This window comes from Phaeoacremonium minimum (genome assembly GCF_000392275.1).
Source record: "Phaeoacremonium minimum UCRPA7 unplaced genomic scaffold PA7_03_scaffold_592, whole genome shotgun sequence".
In the NCBI taxonomy this organism is placed as follows: Eukaryota; Fungi; Ascomycota; class Sordariomycetes; order Togniniales; family Togniniaceae; genus Phaeoacremonium; species Phaeoacremonium minimum.
Window position 1 is genome coordinate 404,549 of NW_006921494.1, and position 19,498 is coordinate 424,046.

A 19,498-nucleotide genomic window follows, 5' to 3' on the forward strand; every position below is an offset into this window, starting at 1 on the left:
TGCGCGTAAATCTGGAGATTGTAGGTGCATCACTAAACGTTGGGCGAGACAACCGTTGGACGGCACATTCTGGCCGGACGCAAGGCAGCAGCTAAAACCGTCCGAGCTTAGCCTTGGTCCATCTCTGACATTTGTGCTGCTCCTATGCTCGCTCACACTGTCTACCGGATCCATCGGACAGAGAGGGATAAGGGCGAGACGGCACTCATCAATGTTGCAGCTGCAGGTGAAGGGCACTAAATGAGTAGCCCCAGACCTTTGCAGGTGTCGCCCGCTGCGAGGGAAGGGGGACGAACACAACAGAATGCCAACGATTTGTGTCTTTTTGATGATCCCCCGCAAAAGTGAAGATGACAGCGAGGCTATCATGCATAGAGCAGACCCGCCAACTGAACATACCAAGCCCCGAAATCTTGTCGGGACATTTCACAGCGGCATCGGTAATCAATAGAACCATCTATTGGATAGAGATGAGCCGAGACAGCAGGTTTAATTGGCCGATAGGATGTGACACAGCCGGACGCCCTGAAATCGTCCATTTGGCAGAGGATCTGTCTCGGTCTCGGATGGGAAACTTGTGATTTGCATAATCAAGGATGGCGAAGATGCCGGGCAGAGTGAATACAGGCGAGGAGTACTCTTGTTCAGCAAGGTACATGAATATAGTACCTAGTCTAGCAAGGGCGTTTATGCATGTAACGGACGTTACCGCTCCTTCCATATTGTTGATTGACAGGCTCTGGTTCAGGGATAGAATGGAATTTTCCATGATCTGCCAGGCCTGTATCTTGCTTTGTGATACGTATCGACAAGTGATCGAAGATGAGAGGTGTTAGAGCGTGCTGATCCGATTGTGTGGGTGGTCCTGTTTGCGAATCATCTCCGCAGCTTCACTCCAGCCTGGGAGAGTCGCGCTGCCGATCAGTCAATCGCAACGAGACCTTTGTGGCACCAACGTCCACGAGCCTCTCTCGTGCCTGACTCCTTGTGGCTGGTGGGCGTTATCGGTATTGTGGACAAACAAAGCTGCGGGCGACTTTCCGATGCTCTGAGATCTGATCGAACCAATCATGGCAGATGATCCATTGCCATTTGGCAGGTACTCAAACAGGAGAAATCGATAACTGAAATGGATGAGCTGTGGATATGGCCATTTCCTAGAGTATGTGGTCATGGGTGACGAATCACTGCATACAGTCTCAAGATATGAAGCGCTACAGAGAAGTGCTGTCCAACCTGCGACCAGTAGTACAGCCTTAAGACTTTGGGGCTCATTGTAGGTTTGATAGCGGGGATTCTTGCACCCAGTACACTGCGTGCTGGAGGTGGTCCCGTGGATGTTTCGAAGAAGGCATTCAGGGCGCACGGAACATGATTGGGCGGAAGCTGGAGAATTCTGGCACTCCAACAGCACCCCAATTCTGCGTCGCTCTGCCAATGTCACATCAGGGGGGCGGATGTTGGGTTCTGGATCGAAACCAATACGGTGGAATCGTGCAAGGCAGAGCAGGCTGCCGAGCCCTGCCGGCTTGCTTGCTGCCCGCACCAAAACGCTCCCAATTAGTAGCAGGAGGGAGCGACGGATGGACGCGTCTGGACCCTGTGACAGCTTGGAAGGCAGAGGATCGCCATCATACAGGACCGCTTTGGGGCTGGCGATCGAGAATTTGTTAGTTCATCAGGAGTCTGGGCTAGCCGCTAAGCCTTCTTGAGCGTCCTTTCGCCTGGCCGGTTTCTCCACCGTTCTCCAAGCCTAATCAACAGCTTCTGGTTGGGCCGTTGGCTCCCAAGTGAGGGACGTCGAAGGGGGAAATCCTCCGTTAGTTGAATGTACCGTAAGGAGGGTACTTTCAAACTCAAGACAACGCCCCGTTTCTTAATCTTCGGTGCGTAGCAGCGCAGCTGCAATGCACACAATCAGGTCCGACGTAGGAAGGTGAATGATAAACGGCTGCAGAATGGGCGGAAGAAAACGTATGTCATCGGGTCAATGAAGCCTTTCCTGCATCATGTCTGAGTAAGGTATTGATTACAAAATAGCAAATGGCTTACAAGTGATACCTGGGTGCCTTTTCCAGTACTCTATTTGACTTGAAACGGCCAAGGGAAGCGGAAAAGTGGGCATTGGGTAGGAGAGGGATTGCAAGTCTCGGCACGCCCACGGCATAACCTAAAGCCCAAGAAAATACATTTGCTCGCTTTCGCGCTGTAAACTCTGTAATCATGCCGGAGGACGTGGCCGTCTCCCCTGTCTCACTGGTAGTGGAAGGGCAGTTCTGCGAGAAAACGGTCGACCATCGAGCCATCATCCATGGGAGTGTTTCTCTTCGGAAGACGATGCTGTCTCGAGATCATTCGATGTTAACTTTCTTGTCATTTAAGTCCTCTTGGAATTTCCTTCTGAGGTACCTGCAATCTTTGAAGCTGCCCTCCATCATCTCTCATTTATCACAGAAACGGAGCAAAAGATTCCGTGCGGTCGAGAGAAGTTTACTCCTCTCAACAATGTGTAATAACGGCTCCTCGCTGGGCCGAACAGACGGAATGCAGTAACGTTTTGGGCTATGCCTTCTCGAGCGGTCTGCTCGAGGGGGAACGTGTTGAGCTGCTGTGTGTGACTAAGTCCTCTACAAGCGTAAACTCAATAATTGCATCTGCAGCTGAAGTTGGAGGAGTCCGCTACCTGGGCACGCTGACGACTACGCCCTTGTTTCCGTGTCTACGCTACTTGGGCGAGGTATCTTTGCGTGCGAGTACGTTAGAGACACCCAGAGCATCATCCCTGTCTCGCTGACCCTCCCCTCGACGTACCCATTGTTGTACGTATCTCTAGGACTTGCAGTCCCACCTGCAGAAGCCCAGTCATTTAGTACAGTCACTGTCAGGCAGGCAGGCAGGCGGATGCACCGGTGGTACCGTACCATTTTGCTATGCCCAAGTGCGTTGCTGTCTAAGAGGTACCCCAGTAGGTACTTCACCTAGCCTACTGGGGTTCCCATTCTCGCCCTTTTCCTCCTGCCTCCAACCCGGATGAACACCAGACTTCTCGATCCATAAGATCCCTCCAGACCCTCCACCAGCCCTGGCCCCTCCCTTGTTTCATTTTAGAGTAGAGTTAAGAACACAGACACGCACTACACACACTATACATATAACTCTTGGTCCCCCATCCTTGGACAGAGGGGAAGCATCTAAGCAACGACGACGATTATTGTCATCTACCAACCTACAGACCATACGCAGGCAAACCTGACGCACAATAAACCTCAACAATCCTTCGCCATGCCATCGTCATCACGGCCAAGCAAGACGCACTACGGCAGTGCGTCGTCAACTTCCTCCTACGGATCCTACTCCGCCTCAGATTCAGACCTCTCCTCGTCAGCATCCGGATCCTCAGTCAGACATAGCATGGACTCGATTTCGCGGCCAGTGGTTTCGGTAGAGGTGCTTCGCTGCCTGCGGTGCCAGCGAGCGGTGGAGACGACGTCGACGGACGACGCCAGCATGAGCGGCATGGTTCGAGTAGGCACCAACATCTACTATTGCCAACGATGCGCGAAGATGGTCGGCTACAAATGATCAGTTTCACTTGGGTCGACGATACGGTCGCTTTTGGTGGGATTAAAAAGCGTTAGACGGTAGCTCTCACGAGACATGGAGGATCACATTTTCTACACACGGACGATGAACAGCAGCATATACTGCTCCAATTGCTTACAACGAGCGGGCAAACCTTGAGGGCCTTGGTTTTAGGGATATCGAGCCTCAGAGTTCATGCACAAAGTCGAAAATGAGGCTGATGTCCTCAATCACGAGTGGATACGTGACATTCGATCCGACAGAGGAGAAGAGGAGCTCTCAGCAGACCAACCCAACCCTTCCCGATTCTGCAGCTCCACGGAGCTGCTTGCCATGATCGGCGGAGTCAAGGAAACGTTCTATGCATCTTCTGTTTCCACACAGCTGCCCTTTTGGATATGGGTGCAGCGCTCAGAATGGATTCAGACCAATCCCAGGGTTGGGTGCTGACTATGCCTCCTACATGACAACCCGAGAACCCGAGCTTGTGGACTGGATCACGCCGGGGCACTTTCTCAAAAAACACGATGGGCACCACTACTTTTCACTTCTTCTGTGCAGCTTCTAGCTGTAGATCCGCATCCCTCATCAACCGGCATCTGCAATAGCCCCTTCGTCACACCAACACATGGTATATGGATGAGATTGAACCACAAGGCAATACAAGGCACATGGGTCGGCCAGCTATGCCGACGCTTGAGCCTGTCCAAGCCGGGGATCACTCAGCACACGGATAGGACAATTTTCAACGGAATTGAGCTCTGGAACACCTCACAGTCAACCTGCTACACATGATTACCATGTGATCCATCCCCTGATCTCGCAAGGATACACGACGCAGCATCGGCCTTTGCACACCCACAATCCCACGCTGGTTCCTGGTCCCGAACAGCACCACAATCAATTTGCTCTCTATCGCGCATTCCACCTGCCGGATGGCGCGCGTATATCTTCAACGCTGAGAGCAATCTCCAATGGCATGAAACCGCTCGCTAACGCCATGGCCGAGCAAGCGCGGATATGTCGCCTGGCTTCTATCAGTGCCGCAGCAGCCAGAGGCGGGCGGGCCTGGGAAACGTCATTGGGATGATCGTGCGCGGGGCCAGTTTCTGGCTTTCATTCCTCCAATTGAGAGACCATCGGCGGATTCACTCGCTGCTGAGGCTTTTGATTGGGCGGTCCTTATTTTTAGCCGGTTTCCTTGCTGAAGCCAATGACGTGGTGCTGCATTGGCGCTGGTCTCGCGCTTTAGCCAGGGACTTGCACACATACGTGGGGCATATCCTCCTCCCTCCTCCCTCGTCGGTCTCAGCGTTGATGGATGGATGGATGAATGGATGGGGGGTGGCGGGTTTTCCTGTCCCCTGCCCTTCCCTCCCTTTGTCTGACGATGCTGTTGCTGCAATCCTTTTTCTGAGTGGGAATAGCTTCAATACTGGTTTCTTGCGCTATATCCCTTTCGGGTCTACTTCTTATACCCTTTTACTTTTATGATTACTCTGGTTTGGGATGGCTGTCAGTCCGAACAACCCACTCAACATACCCCATGTATTACTTTTTATGAGACATGTAATCTGTCAATTCAAAGCGAGGCGCCCAAGGCAGCATATGGAGGACACTTCATTACTTTTACTTGTCATCATGGTATCGGCGTACACACATATACACGGTGGTGTGGTATTGTCCAACATTTTAGATACATGCAGCATAACGAAAGGATAATGAAACAATGCAAAGAATTACACGATCAAACGTTGTCTCTCTCCACAGTATCTCTCTCCTCAACTGCGCTGTGTTATCTGAAATGATGTGAGAAGTGAGAAGACAAGGACTTAGCCCCGGCCTACCGAAATGGCGAGTATTGTCCGACTCCGTATCTGCCGCTGGTTGCCCTCTGCACTGCTGCCGATCCCTACTTTCTGCTGCCACTGCATTTCGCAAGCGTCCTGCAGAGGTAACTGACATGTCTCAGATTCAAAAGACAAGACCAGCTGAGCTAGAGTTTATTAAGTTATCCGTCAAATGAAGCGAAAAAGAAAAAACGACCTGATAGTCTCCCACCAACGGCACCTAAGGTTCGCGACCAACCTCTAACAGGACTAGGACGGCATTCCCGTCTACTCAAGAGTTCGTAAAGCTGCATACTTAGCAAGTAGCTCTTGGAGCTTTCTCCGCCGGTTGTCATCATTAGAAGCGCGCAAAAGCCCGTGGATCCAGGGTATCGTCACAATAATTCAATCGCTCACTCCCGAGCACCCCCTGTGACTTGCCTGTTGGGTGCTAGCAATGCACCATGGCCTCGATTGGGACGGGCCTCCATTTCTCATAGTGTTTCGTCTCGGCATCGCGAAGGGTTTTCCGTTCGGCCCTTCCCAGTTCCCTTGGGCTCTGTGTGCGGGGGCTGGGTGCAGTACCATCTTGGGGTTCACAGCTGGGTTGGACGGGGTCTCTCATTTCGCTCGCCGTTTTCCTTCACACACTTCCCCACTACAGATGGGCATCATCCAGTTGCATCCCTGGCAAGCTGAAAGAGACTTTCGCTGTGTCCGTTTCCGTTGTTGCAACTCTACTTTGGATAACGCAGGACAGAACGAGTCAAATCCAGATTCATATTATCGTACTCCTTCAATGCATCAAAGTGCATAGATTAGATAGCTGTTTTCCCCTTTGCTTTCAGCATGATCACGTCGGCGAAAATCTCGCTGGCAATCTCCGCAAAGCTGCGCCTGCCCCAGCCGCCTGAAAGACAATAGGCACAGTACAGTACTATACCGTACATACATGCGCATGCACATGCAAACTGCGACTCCTTCCAACCCGCGGTTGGGGTTCGGAGTATCATCTATACGCTGCAAGGAGCGGTCCTGCTGAGCCTGTAAGATCCACAGTAACACTCAAGAGCGTACTGCGTGCGTGTCTTTTCCCTGGGCAACCGACCGCAGCAGCCGGCCATCCGTAACATCAACAAAGAGCACCAGCAGCAATAACATTCTCATACGGCTGGTCGCGTCGGCACAAGCACTTGATTCGCTCTCAAGCTGCAAGAAGGTAGCACAGCGTGTTGGCTCCTGCAGCACTGCATAGCTGCATAGCTCTCTTCTTCATGGTCGCATGTTCAACCCGTCGTAGTGACACGCCAATCCCTGAGGCGGAACCGTCTCCCTCAGTAAGCTCAATTCCTTATCACTACGGTAGTCTGTGCATCCGCCGTTATATACGGTCATACATTCCTGCCCTACCGGCCTGCTGTGCTTCCGTGGAGCGCGAACCGCGGCCGGGTGGAACACGGCAAATCGACGCTTGCCTTCTCCCAACGTACCACACAAAGCCGCACGCTGAGATAGCTGGTCTCTGTTTCGTCGATCAGGGTCTGTTACTGCACCGCGACATCATCGGCCTGCCGACAGAGGATATTCAGGAACCCCTGCCGCGCCTGACGTGCTGCCCTAGCCCAGAGAGGAGATGAGTTGCATCACTGTCGTTGCACAATCTCAGGAGACATCTACAGAGTAGCTCGCTTGCGGTGAAGAGAGAGGGCTAAGCGATGTTAGGCGAGATGGAGGCGAAGGGCGGTGGGGACCGACGGTGAGTGAGTGTATGGAATGCAGTGGGCTGAGGGATCTTGCTTCTGCGGCGGCTCATCTGAAACGAAAGATGTACACGGTGACCTAAATTTGGCACGATACGCGAGATTCCTCTACAGCAAGCAAGTTTGTGAAGCCCTCGACAAGTTGCGATGCTGAGGGCGATTGCTACTAACTAAACCCACCCGTGCGATCGACCCGCCGCGGTTCCCATTGCGGATGCTCCAGCGAGGGGACAGGCGGCTTCGGCTGGTTCCTTTTCGACTAAGGCTTGCTGACCTCATGCTGCAGGTCGCTGCATGACCGGGAGCCAGTGCTGTCATCGGTGCATCCTGGCCCCTACGAAATCTGTCTTCACCGTCTCATTTGCCTGACCGACAGTTTTTCCCGGTGCAGGCTTCAGAAGACGGCTTCCCGTTCGCTTCGATAGTTCCTTTTAGGTGCATAAATAAGGATGGGCTCACGATCCCCAGCAACGGGTCCGATCGAGGCGCTTCGGACTGGAACAGACGGTAACATGCTCGTCCTCCGTTCGACCTGCCATTTGGCTCCTTACCACCCACACCAAAAACTCCCGAAAATGACGCATCGCGACACGGTAAGAACGGGAGTTACGGTTGGCCAAATAGTAAGCGTCGAGAAAGACCCGGAGCGAGACACTTGCGATGCAGTAGACACCATCTGAGCTTCTCAAATGACCCTTAGGGTCTTTATGCTAGTGCTGCAGGGTCTCAGCATGACATGACGTTGGATCGTGTCTAGGAATAGAGAAGCTAGAGGTTATTGAAATACGTCCCTAAGTGGTATCGTGAAGACCCTGTTTAATACCTTCCCATGTTTACACGATGTGCTCTTTTCGCGGTGTCGCATGAGTTGCGAATAGCCTCATGAGGCTCCCACCATCTCCATGATGGTGTGCGGACAAAAAGCTCCGCCGTGCAGGTGGATGCTATGTGGGATGGGTTACCGTCAGTGAGGTCAGAACATGTGTTCGGCTCATACCGAATCTCCACGCGACTGTAAGGCAGTCCCACCGCTGATCAGCACAGAATCACGAAATAAGCCGGGGCACCGTGGGCTTGGTGATGCGTTGTGTGGAGAGCGGACTTTCGAAGGCATTCGGAGAAAATGCGTTGACTTTTCTCGATTACTGCCCGCTGCAGCTTTAGCTACCATCTGACAAAACCGTGCAAGTGGGAGTGGGGACGGCCAATGCATCCTATTTCGTCCACTTGTAGCGGTGCGATGTTATTCCCTCCAGTGTCCTGCATCATGGCGTAACCCCTGCATCTCAAGCCCGCTATCAATGATGTGCTTTCGCTCACCACTTGGCATAGAATAGATGTACATCAGAGGTTAATGATGATATGCTGGTTAATTGCATGAGAACCATGTACACCTCTATTTGTAACTCTGATACACCCCTTCCCCAGATGGTGAAAGGCCACTAGAGCTTCAGGGGCTTGAGGCTCTTCCCTCGCACCGTTTCGGGTCTCTAGTCGTAACGGAGCACCCCTTCCTAACGTTTTATCTCTAGTCATCAGAGAGTACATCGCGGTCATCTCGACTATTTGCTCAAGGAGAATTACATGCTGTCTACAAGTCATGTTTATTCATGATTATGTTATCGACCCTATTGCGCTTTGCACGGATGTATAGTTATATTGCGAATACGGCTGAAGGCCACTGATGGCCCGTAATCTCATCTGCGTATCCAAACAAGACATTATCTGGGGTGAAAGCCCGTGGTGAGTAATGAGCTATAGTCATAAGAGTCCTGGTTGTTCCAATATTCGTGATAGACTACTGTGGTAGGTACTCTCTTATCCGAACATCTCGTTATATATACCGTTCTTTGTATTTATTTCTTTCATTACGATGTAACTACTACTCTGGATTACGCAGGAATGGAAACCCTGCGGTGGCCAAGTCACTCCATGAAATGGTCTTAGACGAATCCATCGCCGCCCAGAAAGACGTCAACGTATCCTGCATGTGCTTCCCATACTTCGGCGAGAATCCCGCATACCTTGAGATGTTGAGTAGCCACTTTCGACGCTCAAGACCCTGTAACTCAAGGCATGCAATCATAAGAGCCAGATCAATGCATCGAACAGCCTCCTTCGTGGCAGCAAACGTCACTTCGAGCTGTGCCAAGATGGCCAGGGACAAGGCCCGTGCCGGCTCATTGTGTAATCCAAAGGGGTATCGAAGACGATGGATCACCAATAGAGCTGCCGCGCGCATTGCATGCACCTGACAGAGCATGTGAGAGACTTCGATTGCACTGAAGCGGGTGGTGAAGTTTTCAGGCACTGCCGGTTGCCACTCTCGTGCCGAAAGTTCGATGACATCGAGATCCATCAAAATATTATCATTATCTGAATTGTCATGTGCTAGTGCATGGCTCAGCTTGCAGACATCGTAAAATAGGGGTAATAGAGTGCCGCACAGCCCGACATGACGGTCGGCGTATGCCTCGGCGGGCGGCCGGAAGCGCAGCGTAGGCACCGCACAGCTAAATAAGCATCCCCGGAGCTCCCACATGACCATGCAGCTCAAGAAGACCCGTAGCTCGGGTCGCGAAGGATCACTGGTGTTGTATACAGGCTGGATGAGTGCGAGCGTCCGGCTGCAGATGGCTAGTATGTCATTGAGGCGCAGCCTTACGGCAAATGTCGAGACTAGAGAGCCGAGCATGAGGCAGTCAATCATAGCCTGAAAGTCGGTGACATGGAACGATGACAGTGCGGCTAGAGCCGATGAGGCGTGTTGATAGCAGGTTCTTAAGCGACCTTGATTGGCTTGGCCGTCGACATCGCCCTCCCATGAGATGGCACAGGCCAGTAGACCGCCTAGGACAGTCGTTTGAGGCAGCAATAGCCGTGGAATAACTTGTTCGCGGACCCTCTCGCTGAAGCTAGAGCACACCGAGAATGTATCTAACAGGTGGTCCTGAAACAGAGTGCGCTCCACAAGCTGGCTATCAGCCGCAGACAGATAGCTAAGCTCAGACAAACGCCTGGGAACCAACTTGATGTAGTCATCGACGTGCATCCGGCACCCGGAGTGCGTACACAGCAGTTGGCTGTCATCGGGTTTGTTATGCCGGTGTGGCCGCAGATCTGTGGAAAGCCGCCTCCTGTTCATTGCTGATGTTTTCCGGCCGGGCCTACCTTTTGGTCTGACGGTCTCGCAGACATGCCCGAGCCGGATGCATCGCTCGCACTGCGTTTCCAGTCGCACCCATTCGCAACGCTCCTTGATGGCGTGGCATCGATCACATGCTCGCGGTGATCGATTCTCCCCATTAATCATCCACAATGACATATTGGCCGCTTGGGCTCAACTCAAGGCGATGCCCGTGGTGAGACGCCGAAGAATAATCTGAAGCTTATTAATTGAATGGGTTTGTTGTGGGGAGGCTGCAAAATGTGCTCGCGACCACCTAACCGACAAATAACGGTTTGGCTGGCTCCTACGCTAAGTATGGGGATCGAAACAACCGCTTATAACCGTCAAGAGTATTTACGTCGACGCATTAGAACCACTTTCATGAAATTACTCGAGATGTAGACTACGACATATGATTGCTATCCCGTGTATTTGCTACAATCATCCGGCGCGACTGCTGTCCTCACGCTTCTCATCTGTGTCACGGCACAATACAGGGGAATACTGGAAGAGCGAGCCCCTTTGAGGGAGTTGAACCCTCTCTCAAAAGTCCTATAACTTGCCTTTTACGACCATCAACCAAGCTGGCAATCATGCCTTTGTTATATTACCTCACAAGCACTCATCAACTATTTCTGCTGCCGCTAGACACTCTTCATCACGCATCCGACTAGTGAATATCTGAATCGAGCAGGGGGCATTTTCCACGGCTTCCGGATTGTCTGTTTTTGAGTCAATTTGTGCTAATTCATCGCAGAGACTTCCGCGAGAGGTAACTTACAAAATGGAGTACCTTGGCCAGGCTTTCTGTCAAATTTTTGCTCGCTTTTCTTGGCTTTGCCAACGGGTATGATACATGCCGGATACTGCTCTTTGCCATTAGTCTCATAGAGCGTTCGTCTCAGCACTGCTACTGATTGCAGGAAGCTCACATCAAGAAGATTCAACAAGAGTGAGTACGCCGGCCAGCCATACTGGTCGTGCTCGACCGCTGTGCTCTGCGCGGAAGGCGAAATCACTGCATCGAGATTATGCTTGACCCACAACTTCCGCCAACTGTCAATGATCTCTGCTCGCATGTTCTGAAGTGCTCCGAACTTTTGAAGTCTGTCCATCTGACTGAGATCTGGGACAAAATTCCAGCCAATGCTGTTCAACTGGTCAGCGAACATTGCCATCGATGGTACAACAGGTTCTCCGCTAGATGCTATGATCTCTCCGGGCGTATTGTCTAGACTAAGGAGGCTTCCAGCTACCTGATTCGCAGCAGCTATGTAACACTCGCCCGAGTTCAATATTACAATCTCGTGCCCATGTGATTGTAGTACCTGCACAGCTTTAGTTATCGTGTCCTTCACGGGCGGATGGAGAGGGAAGAGCGGGTCTTCGGGAAGGAGCCCTAGACGTAATTTCCGTCGTTGTTCCAAGCTGACGCTTCTCCATGGCACATCAAGAACTGTAGAATCGTGAGTGAATGGCCTGGCATCAATGACAGCTTTGGTGAAAATTTGCAAAGCCTTCATGTCGTTCGCCAGAGGGCCAGCTGATGGGATGATGGCTGCAATGCCTGCATTAAGAGGCATAACCTGGCCCGTATAAGCAATTCTGCTTGACGATGGCTTGAATCCATATGTGCCGCAACACAAAGACGGAATACGGATAGATCCTAACTTTTCTCAGAACCAATCGCGCCATTGTAGTCCTACCACCTTCACTTACCCGCAAGATCAGTCCCGACTCCGAGTGGCGATCCGCGGAAGGCAATCAGGGCACCTTCCCCGCCGCTGGAGCCTCCAGCCGTGAGCATGGTGTTCCATGGGTTCAAGACACGCCCGAAAACATTGTTATCTGAGTCCAGGGTCTATACAAAGATCAACGTCTACTCAAACAAGACATTGGCCAGTGACACAAACCATCAATACCTGAGATACGTTGGTCTTGACATAAATAACGGCACCCAATCCGAGCAGAACCTCTACTAGGGCCGAGTTCTCTTCTGAAGTCTGGCCAAGAAGAGCTACGGCGCCAATGCTCGCTTGAGTCCCCTTGACCTGGTATGAATCTTTGAGGCTCACCGGCAGCCCATGGAGTGGACCTGCTAGCTTCCCTTTGCTGCGTAAGTCGTCCAAGTATCGCGCTCTCTCCAAGGCTTGATCGAAGAACATCTCCGTTAAGCAGTTTGTCTTTCCAAAGTGTGTCAGCAATCCTGTATAAATAGATATGTTGCTTGATATATGTCAGGCCTCAATGTGGTGGCTGATCGCATATGACTTACTAGTTGCTGTGCAATGGCTGCTCGTTTCGAAAAAGCTAGTGTCACTTCAAAAGATGTCAATCTACCTGAGGCAAGCCCTTCAAGCAGACTCGATACATTGTACGATTCTGTAATTTCAAGTTCTCTCTCCGACAAAATGCCAGAAGTCCGGGGAATATCCAGTGAGATGAGGTCGATATTGGTTTTCGACAAATCCGAACCCCTCGAAATGTCTTCTAGGACTCTTGAGGATAGAGTCCAAGCTTCTGGTATAGCCTTCTGGCGACTGGCGCGTTTCTTGGCTACCTTGCTTTCCCAATCCAAGGCCATATTTAGGTGGGAAGACTGTGAAGCCATAGTCATTTGAAAAGCTTTATAAATTTGATGCCAAATATTCAGTTGATAGCATGCCTCAAGCTATAGTGCAGGAGAAACCTGATTTAAATAGTTTTTTGCCAGAGATATCTTTGAACAAACATGACCAATCACAATGTAGGTAGCCCCGAAGTTGTGTAAGTCAGTAAGTCGCGGCATCCGGCCCCCTGTGGAGCTCTGGCCGAAAGAGGTAATGGGCCGGTCCCAATCCGCCGGCCCCAAGGTTTGAAGCACCGAAAATACGCCAGTGGGCATCCGCATGGGAAGAACAATGTTTAACCACTTTGCTATTGTATGTCATAACCAGATGCATCCTTATTCTTTGAGTCACTGATGTGGTTTCTAATAACCTATAGTCGATTGCGTTTCCTACCCGTCCACCTCATCCTGCATTGCCATTGGCGTGCTCCTGTCTGTCTTGATCATACTTGCTGTCGTATTTTGGCTGTGGCGTAGTAAGCGGAACAACCGACCTAAGAACTTACCACAAGGCGACGAGGATGGGGATTAGCATGTTCCCGACGCCGCGTTTGAAAACCCCGAGTTGGAAGCATCATGAAACAAACATGAGATGATGGCCACTCCAGTGCTCGAGCAAGTGGCATATCATGCGCTAGAGGATGTTGCCTATGTTCAGCCATGGCACGAGAGATATGAGTTGCCTTCAAGCCCGGCGCATGGATATCGGCCGGAAGACCCAACAAGCGGATCTCCAACTCATCAAGACAACATGTATCTCCAACACTACCAACAACAAATGGAAACCCCCTTCACGAAATGTCGGCGACACCAGTTCCAGGCGTACCCACCTCCCCGACAACACCTCCGCAACTGTTGACATCGCCAGTCAACTAGGCAACTATGGCAACGCCCGGAGGAGTTGGGTCTCACATTCGCTATCCTAGGATGACTCAGGAAGATGAAATTAGAGGCTCGAGGAGGAAGAACGTGAGCTGGACACGGCGATTGCGGAGAACGAGAGGCTGCAACGGTTGAGGGAGGAAAAGGAGAGGGTGAGACGGAGGCTCCAAGAAGTCAGGTATAGTGACCACTGGTTGGGTCCGGGCAATGATAGAAGAGGTCGAGAATGAAGGTGAAATATTGAGCAAGAACATCCTTTTGCAGCTTGTTCCGGAGTGATGTGTCATCAGAGTGCCACCGTAGCTAGGCAGTTACCCAGGTACTGACCGCTGGGCGCCAAATTAACTTCCTGAAAGGCCTCTTTCAGTTTCCCATGGATAGTATGCAAGGTCCCCTGCCCAGTAGTTCAACATCTCGGTCAAACGGCGCTGCACAATTGTTCTCTCACACTTGTCACGCTCTGCATTAGATTGAACGTGTTTATTCCGAGTCTCATACCCTTTGTAACATGATTGGGCTGACGTGAACCTATGCATAAACCGACAAGAACCCTACTTGTGAAAAACAACCAACAACTCCGTCATGACCTTGACCCAGACAGTATAGCACGAACACATTCGCGGACTATTATGCGTGAACGCGACCTGTATGCTATGACAGCAGTAAGTACTCAATTACTCCTCCATCTTCACGTCGTCGCCGTTCTTGCCCAAATTCTTCAGCAGGTAGCTGCGTTTGAAGTACTCGTTGGGATGAACAATAGTTTCAAGCTGTGCTGCTGTCATGACACCCTCGTCTTTGGCGCGCTTGATCTCAGCCCTGTGCACGTGGTCGAAGACACTGTTGGCTTGTGTTAGCGACAAAAATGCTAGAATCTGAGGTTCCAGGTAAATTCGAACTTACCGGTTGCATGCCATGTGGAACTTCTGGCTGTCCTTGTCTTCCTTCACGCCTTGTAATACTCCACGATCGTTGATGCCCATTCCTTGGAGTAAAGATGTGAGATTCTCCATGTTGAAGTGTCTGTATGGGCATCCGTGGGCCTCACCTGGCCCGGGCGGGTGTTCAGTGAGAATCTTCTGACAGCTGAATGGACTATATCCGCCACCTCTCCTGTTTGAATCACCACCCACATCACCGTACACGTGCCTCACGTTGTACCGGTATTCCTTGTTGAAGGTGTCGTCGGTGATCTTGCTGAATGATTGCCTCCAGAAGATGAGGCACTCCTCGAGGTTCAAACCGATGCCCTTCAAGAAAAGTGTGTATTGTAGACGACCATAGTGCTTGAGATGTGCATCCCTTCGGAGGGATCGGTGTAGATGTGACATGCATGCTGGGAAATGCTTGGAAAGATTATCTATGTTGCGTGCGGTAATCTCGGCGCCTACCGGCCCGCCAGAGGAACCACTGCTGTACGACGCGTCAGGGGTGACGAAGTTCTTGGAAAGATGGTCAAGGATTGGCGTGAGGCGGTCATCCTCATCAAGACGTGGCAGAGCGCGAGCAGTCAACTATGGCCTAGTGTCAGCACATGTTGCAGGCACTCGCAACGATGTAGGGAAAGCGTACCTCAAGAGCTCGCTCTAATCTTGAGCTGAACTCGGTGATCACCATGCTCGCCTGCTCCTTTGAGGGAACATATGCTTTGCCCGCTTTTAGGAACACCCTTCGACCCTCAATCAGGTCTGGGACTCGCTCCCAGTCTACCTTGCACCAAGTCTCTTCTTCCGGCGCCATCTTCCGTCCGTAGCCACTCGCGCTTGTTGCGGCTAGCTCAGCAGCGTATTCTCTTCGTTCCTCCTCGGATACAACTTCCCAGTCTAGGTTGAGGCTCTGCACGAAGGCAGCACGCTCCCGCATGTCGTCCGCGTTGAAGCGCAGGCGGAAGAGCATCGTCTCCACCCTCGTGAACCGGCGGCGTAGATCCTCTGTTGACGCGAATGCCAGTCTTAAGATGAAGTGGCTGTAGTGGTCCTTTTGTCTCTCGGCAAATAGACGCGTAGATGATGAGCTATTCGTCTCGAGGGGCAGGTATTTCTCCAATAGCGGCTTCATGTGTGCTGCTGTCTCGGCGGGTGACTTATTGCGGAAGGAACATGCTTCCAATTCGGCGAGAACTACAGATTTAAGGCGTTAGCTTCGTGTTGTTTCTCTCCTAAATCACAGAGTAAACGCACTTCGCAGGCGATCAATAGCCCATTGCTCGAATTGCTCAAGCGTGATGTCTGCAGTCGGAGGCGTCGAGTAGAAATTCAGTCGGTGAGGGTAATCGGCGGCCTTGTAGGCGGGATCAGCGAACTGCTTCTTGCGATGGTCGAGGACATTGCGCCTCTTGGCATCGATGCGGTTGAAATCTTGACGGATCATGGTGGGGGTCGACTATGCCAAAGAACAGCTGGATCTTCAATGCACAATCTTGACTCTGGATATCATGGGCACGATGGTGGTTGAGAAGTGAGTGTCTAGGTAAACTAGGTACTATGGGAAGACGCGACTAGACCAGTAGACGCGTCTTCCTGTTAATGGGAACCGCGACCCAGTAGCGACTTCAGCCAATGAATACGATGTAAATTTGTGGGGCATTAGAGGCAGCTGTTAGTGACCTTGGCCAGCCGACAACACCAAAGTGGGTCTCCGGATCCGATGTCTCTCGGAGCGGATGGAACTCTATGGGCTATTTCCGGTGTGTGGACGGTCACAGTCAATCCAGTTGTGCATCGCAATGTAAGCTTACGGTACAGCCAAGGGCCGTTTCTCCAAGACTTGGTTACTGGTACTGCCCTATGGCTCGATGCAGACACCTTAACTGGACCGGACTCCTTGCTCCAGAAGTGGATCCGGTTGGATGCTCTAGGTCGAGGACATTTCTAGAAAATCTCTCCTTGATACCACGGAGGAAAGATCTCACTCAAACTCAAATAATACATGCAAAAGCTCGAATCATAATCGGCCACAGGTTGCAGAGTTTTCGAATGCCTGACGTAGAGTGGTGAATCGTCCCAATTGAGAGGGTGTCCCTCGTGTCCCAGTGGGGCATGTGAGTGCCTATTCCTATGGGCTTCCATCGTAGCTATTAGGGCTTCGCCCAACCGATTTAATAAGATATACAAAGGGGATACACTGAAATTTTATGGACTTATTTGCAGTCTCTAGTGGTTGTCTGATTCTTTAGTCGACAGGAAAGGCAGCTCATTATGACTGGCTGCGAGGCAAGTGTTCGCCTCATCACACCCGTAACGCAGCCAAATCTTGACCGGTGAGGATAATGATAAATGACTGGGCAAGGATGTCAAACTACTGCAAGCCATTTATCAATCTTATTCCTCGGGCCTGCTGTCTGGCCCATTATCTCTGTTGAGGAAGGCGTCCATGACAGTCCGAATGGGACAGCCACCACGGACACAGACTTGATCATGTAGGGCCGGTCTAGGAGGCAACAAGGGCGGACAAGGGTCCCCAAAGCTCAAATTAGACAGGTAACAGGTTACGAATGTTGATGTAATAATATGCACGGACCTTTCTACTTGTGAGATGCAACTAATCATTGAAATATCTTTCTGCATATGCAGGATGCTCCCCGTCGGTTCAAGATGATCCTTGTCTATTTGGATGAAAGTGCCTTACATCAGAAGTGATGGATGCCTACTTCTTTAAACTTACAGAGGCAAGGCTCTGGATCACCCTCTTGGGCAGCGATGGCAGCTATTTCTATCGGCCCTCCCTCCTGAGGCAGTTAGATTCGTTACACCACTTCTCGTTACACGACATTTTGATGCGTTACACAGCGTTCTGTGTCACATCAACACCGAATACTACTGGTTTTCTCATGATGATTCTATCAAACCCCCCTACACCATTCTCCCAGAACAAGATCATCGCCCTTGATTCTAAAAGAAATTGGGCTAGTGCCGATTCTTGGTCGTCGCACAAGGAAATCATTAGGCGATTGTACATTGATCAGAACCGAAAATTGGAAGAGGTGATTTCCCTTATGGAGGAAGGCTTCCAATTCTTCGCCACGTAAGGCTTAGCCTCGATTTAACTCTCTGAGTGGCTGGGAGCTAATCGGAAATAGCAAGAAGATGTACAAAAGCCGGCTCAAAGCATGGGGGTTTTCCAAGAAAATGAACCAGGAAGAAGCCCTTGCACTGCTTTATTGGCAAAAATGGCACCAGATGAAAAATAAATCCTCTCACCTTCATATGACAGGCAAACGGTTTAGTTTCAACCGTTTGAACCGATATGTGAGGGAGCATCCGGTTTTGATGCGACGTTTCCGGGCAGGTGAGATTCCGACATGTGAAACAGCTCAGCAAATTCTCCTTTCAGCCTTGCCGCCACCATCAACACTTGATATTTGCAACCTCTATGTCTCAAATGACACAGAGAAACTCCTTGCAGATGTCCAGCTTTACATCGAAGACTGTTTTGAAAAGCATCATTGGTACTTTGACGCAGCTGGTAACTATCATAGTGGTAGAGGTGACCAAAGCTTTCGGCTTTTGCACAATCTCCGGTCAACATTCCAGGCAGTCTGGCGACAACTTAAGAACTTGGAAGACATCCCGTTGATGGATGTTCTTGACCCTACATTTCGATCTATTGACATTATATTGAAAGAAGAAAGTCCACTACTATTGTCTGCGGTCATTTCAACTGGCTTATGCGCCATCCTTGATGGACAAGATGGTGATTCGGGCCACCTCTTAGACCAACTGCTGAAGATTTTCTTCAGTCACCTCCAACAGCGAACTCGTGACCTCCTCGGCAGCGACCATAGACTCTGCAATATCTGGAACCATTGTCAAAAATTCCTTCTGGCCAAGCAAGTTGAGCCACTGGAGAAGGTATTTGTGCTGTCTATGGCGGAGGTCGAAGGACGAACAGATGGCTTGAATGAACTGCTCATGGATATATATCTAGAGTATTACCGTTCCATCGTCTTCTCGAGGAGTCGAGATGCACGAGAGGCAAGCCTTCGTTCCCAACTGGACAAAATCCAGCCCGATTTTATGGAGAAACCCTTAGTCTTGACCTTACGAATTCGCCATGCGGTGGTGCTGGGTCTTCTCAGATGTGACCAAGAAAAATACCTAGAGGCTGAGAATGCACTGATACTGCTAGATTCGTACCAGCATCTTGGCCCTTGGGTTTTGGCATGGCGTTGTGATGCGCTAGGATACATGAAACGTGTGATGGGAGACTTAGAGGGCGCAGAGATGCTCTACAAGACAGCAGCTTTTGTGACTGATGATGAAAATTGGTCTCAAGCAATGCTTGTCAATCTTGAACAGGTGCTTCGTGCAGCGGGGAAAGATTATGAAGCCACTGCTGTACACGAGTATAGGCGAGCTTGGCTCCTGGGTACTGCTACAATCCCGTCCATAGACCAGTTATTTGAAGGGCTAGCATAATTCAAATTTTATTTCAGCTTATGACCAATGGACTGGACTAGTGACGGCGATCTATACGATATGAATGCGGTTGTGGACATTTGCAAAATCGGTGTTTGACTACACATAGAGACACATTTTTTTTAGACTCCACACGAACTTCTAGTAACGGTGATGAAACCAAGGCCATCTTCAAAGAACAGTGGACCTCGCGCAGAGTACACATGGCCAATGTGGTGCTGGGCATACAATGATGCTAGTTGCTATTAGTG

The 19,498-nt window shown here is 50.8% G+C and overlaps 1 protein-coding gene across 1 annotated transcript; it reads right to left on the bottom strand.

Annotated features, from left to right (window-relative positions):
- Positions 1-14,504: 14,504 nt before the first annotated feature.
- On the bottom strand, positions 14,505-16,200 carry UCRPA7_8411 (putative dna primase large subunit protein; the record flags this gene model as incomplete). Its single annotated transcript, XM_007920924.1, has 4 exons — positions 14,505-14,670; positions 14,734-15,344; positions 15,403-15,950; positions 16,011-16,200. 4 exons carry the CDS (start codon positions 16,198-16,200, stop codon positions 14,505-14,507), a joined length of 1,515 nt encoding a protein of 504 aa, XP_007919115.1.
- Between the last annotated feature and the right edge of the window lie 3,298 nt (positions 16,201-19,498).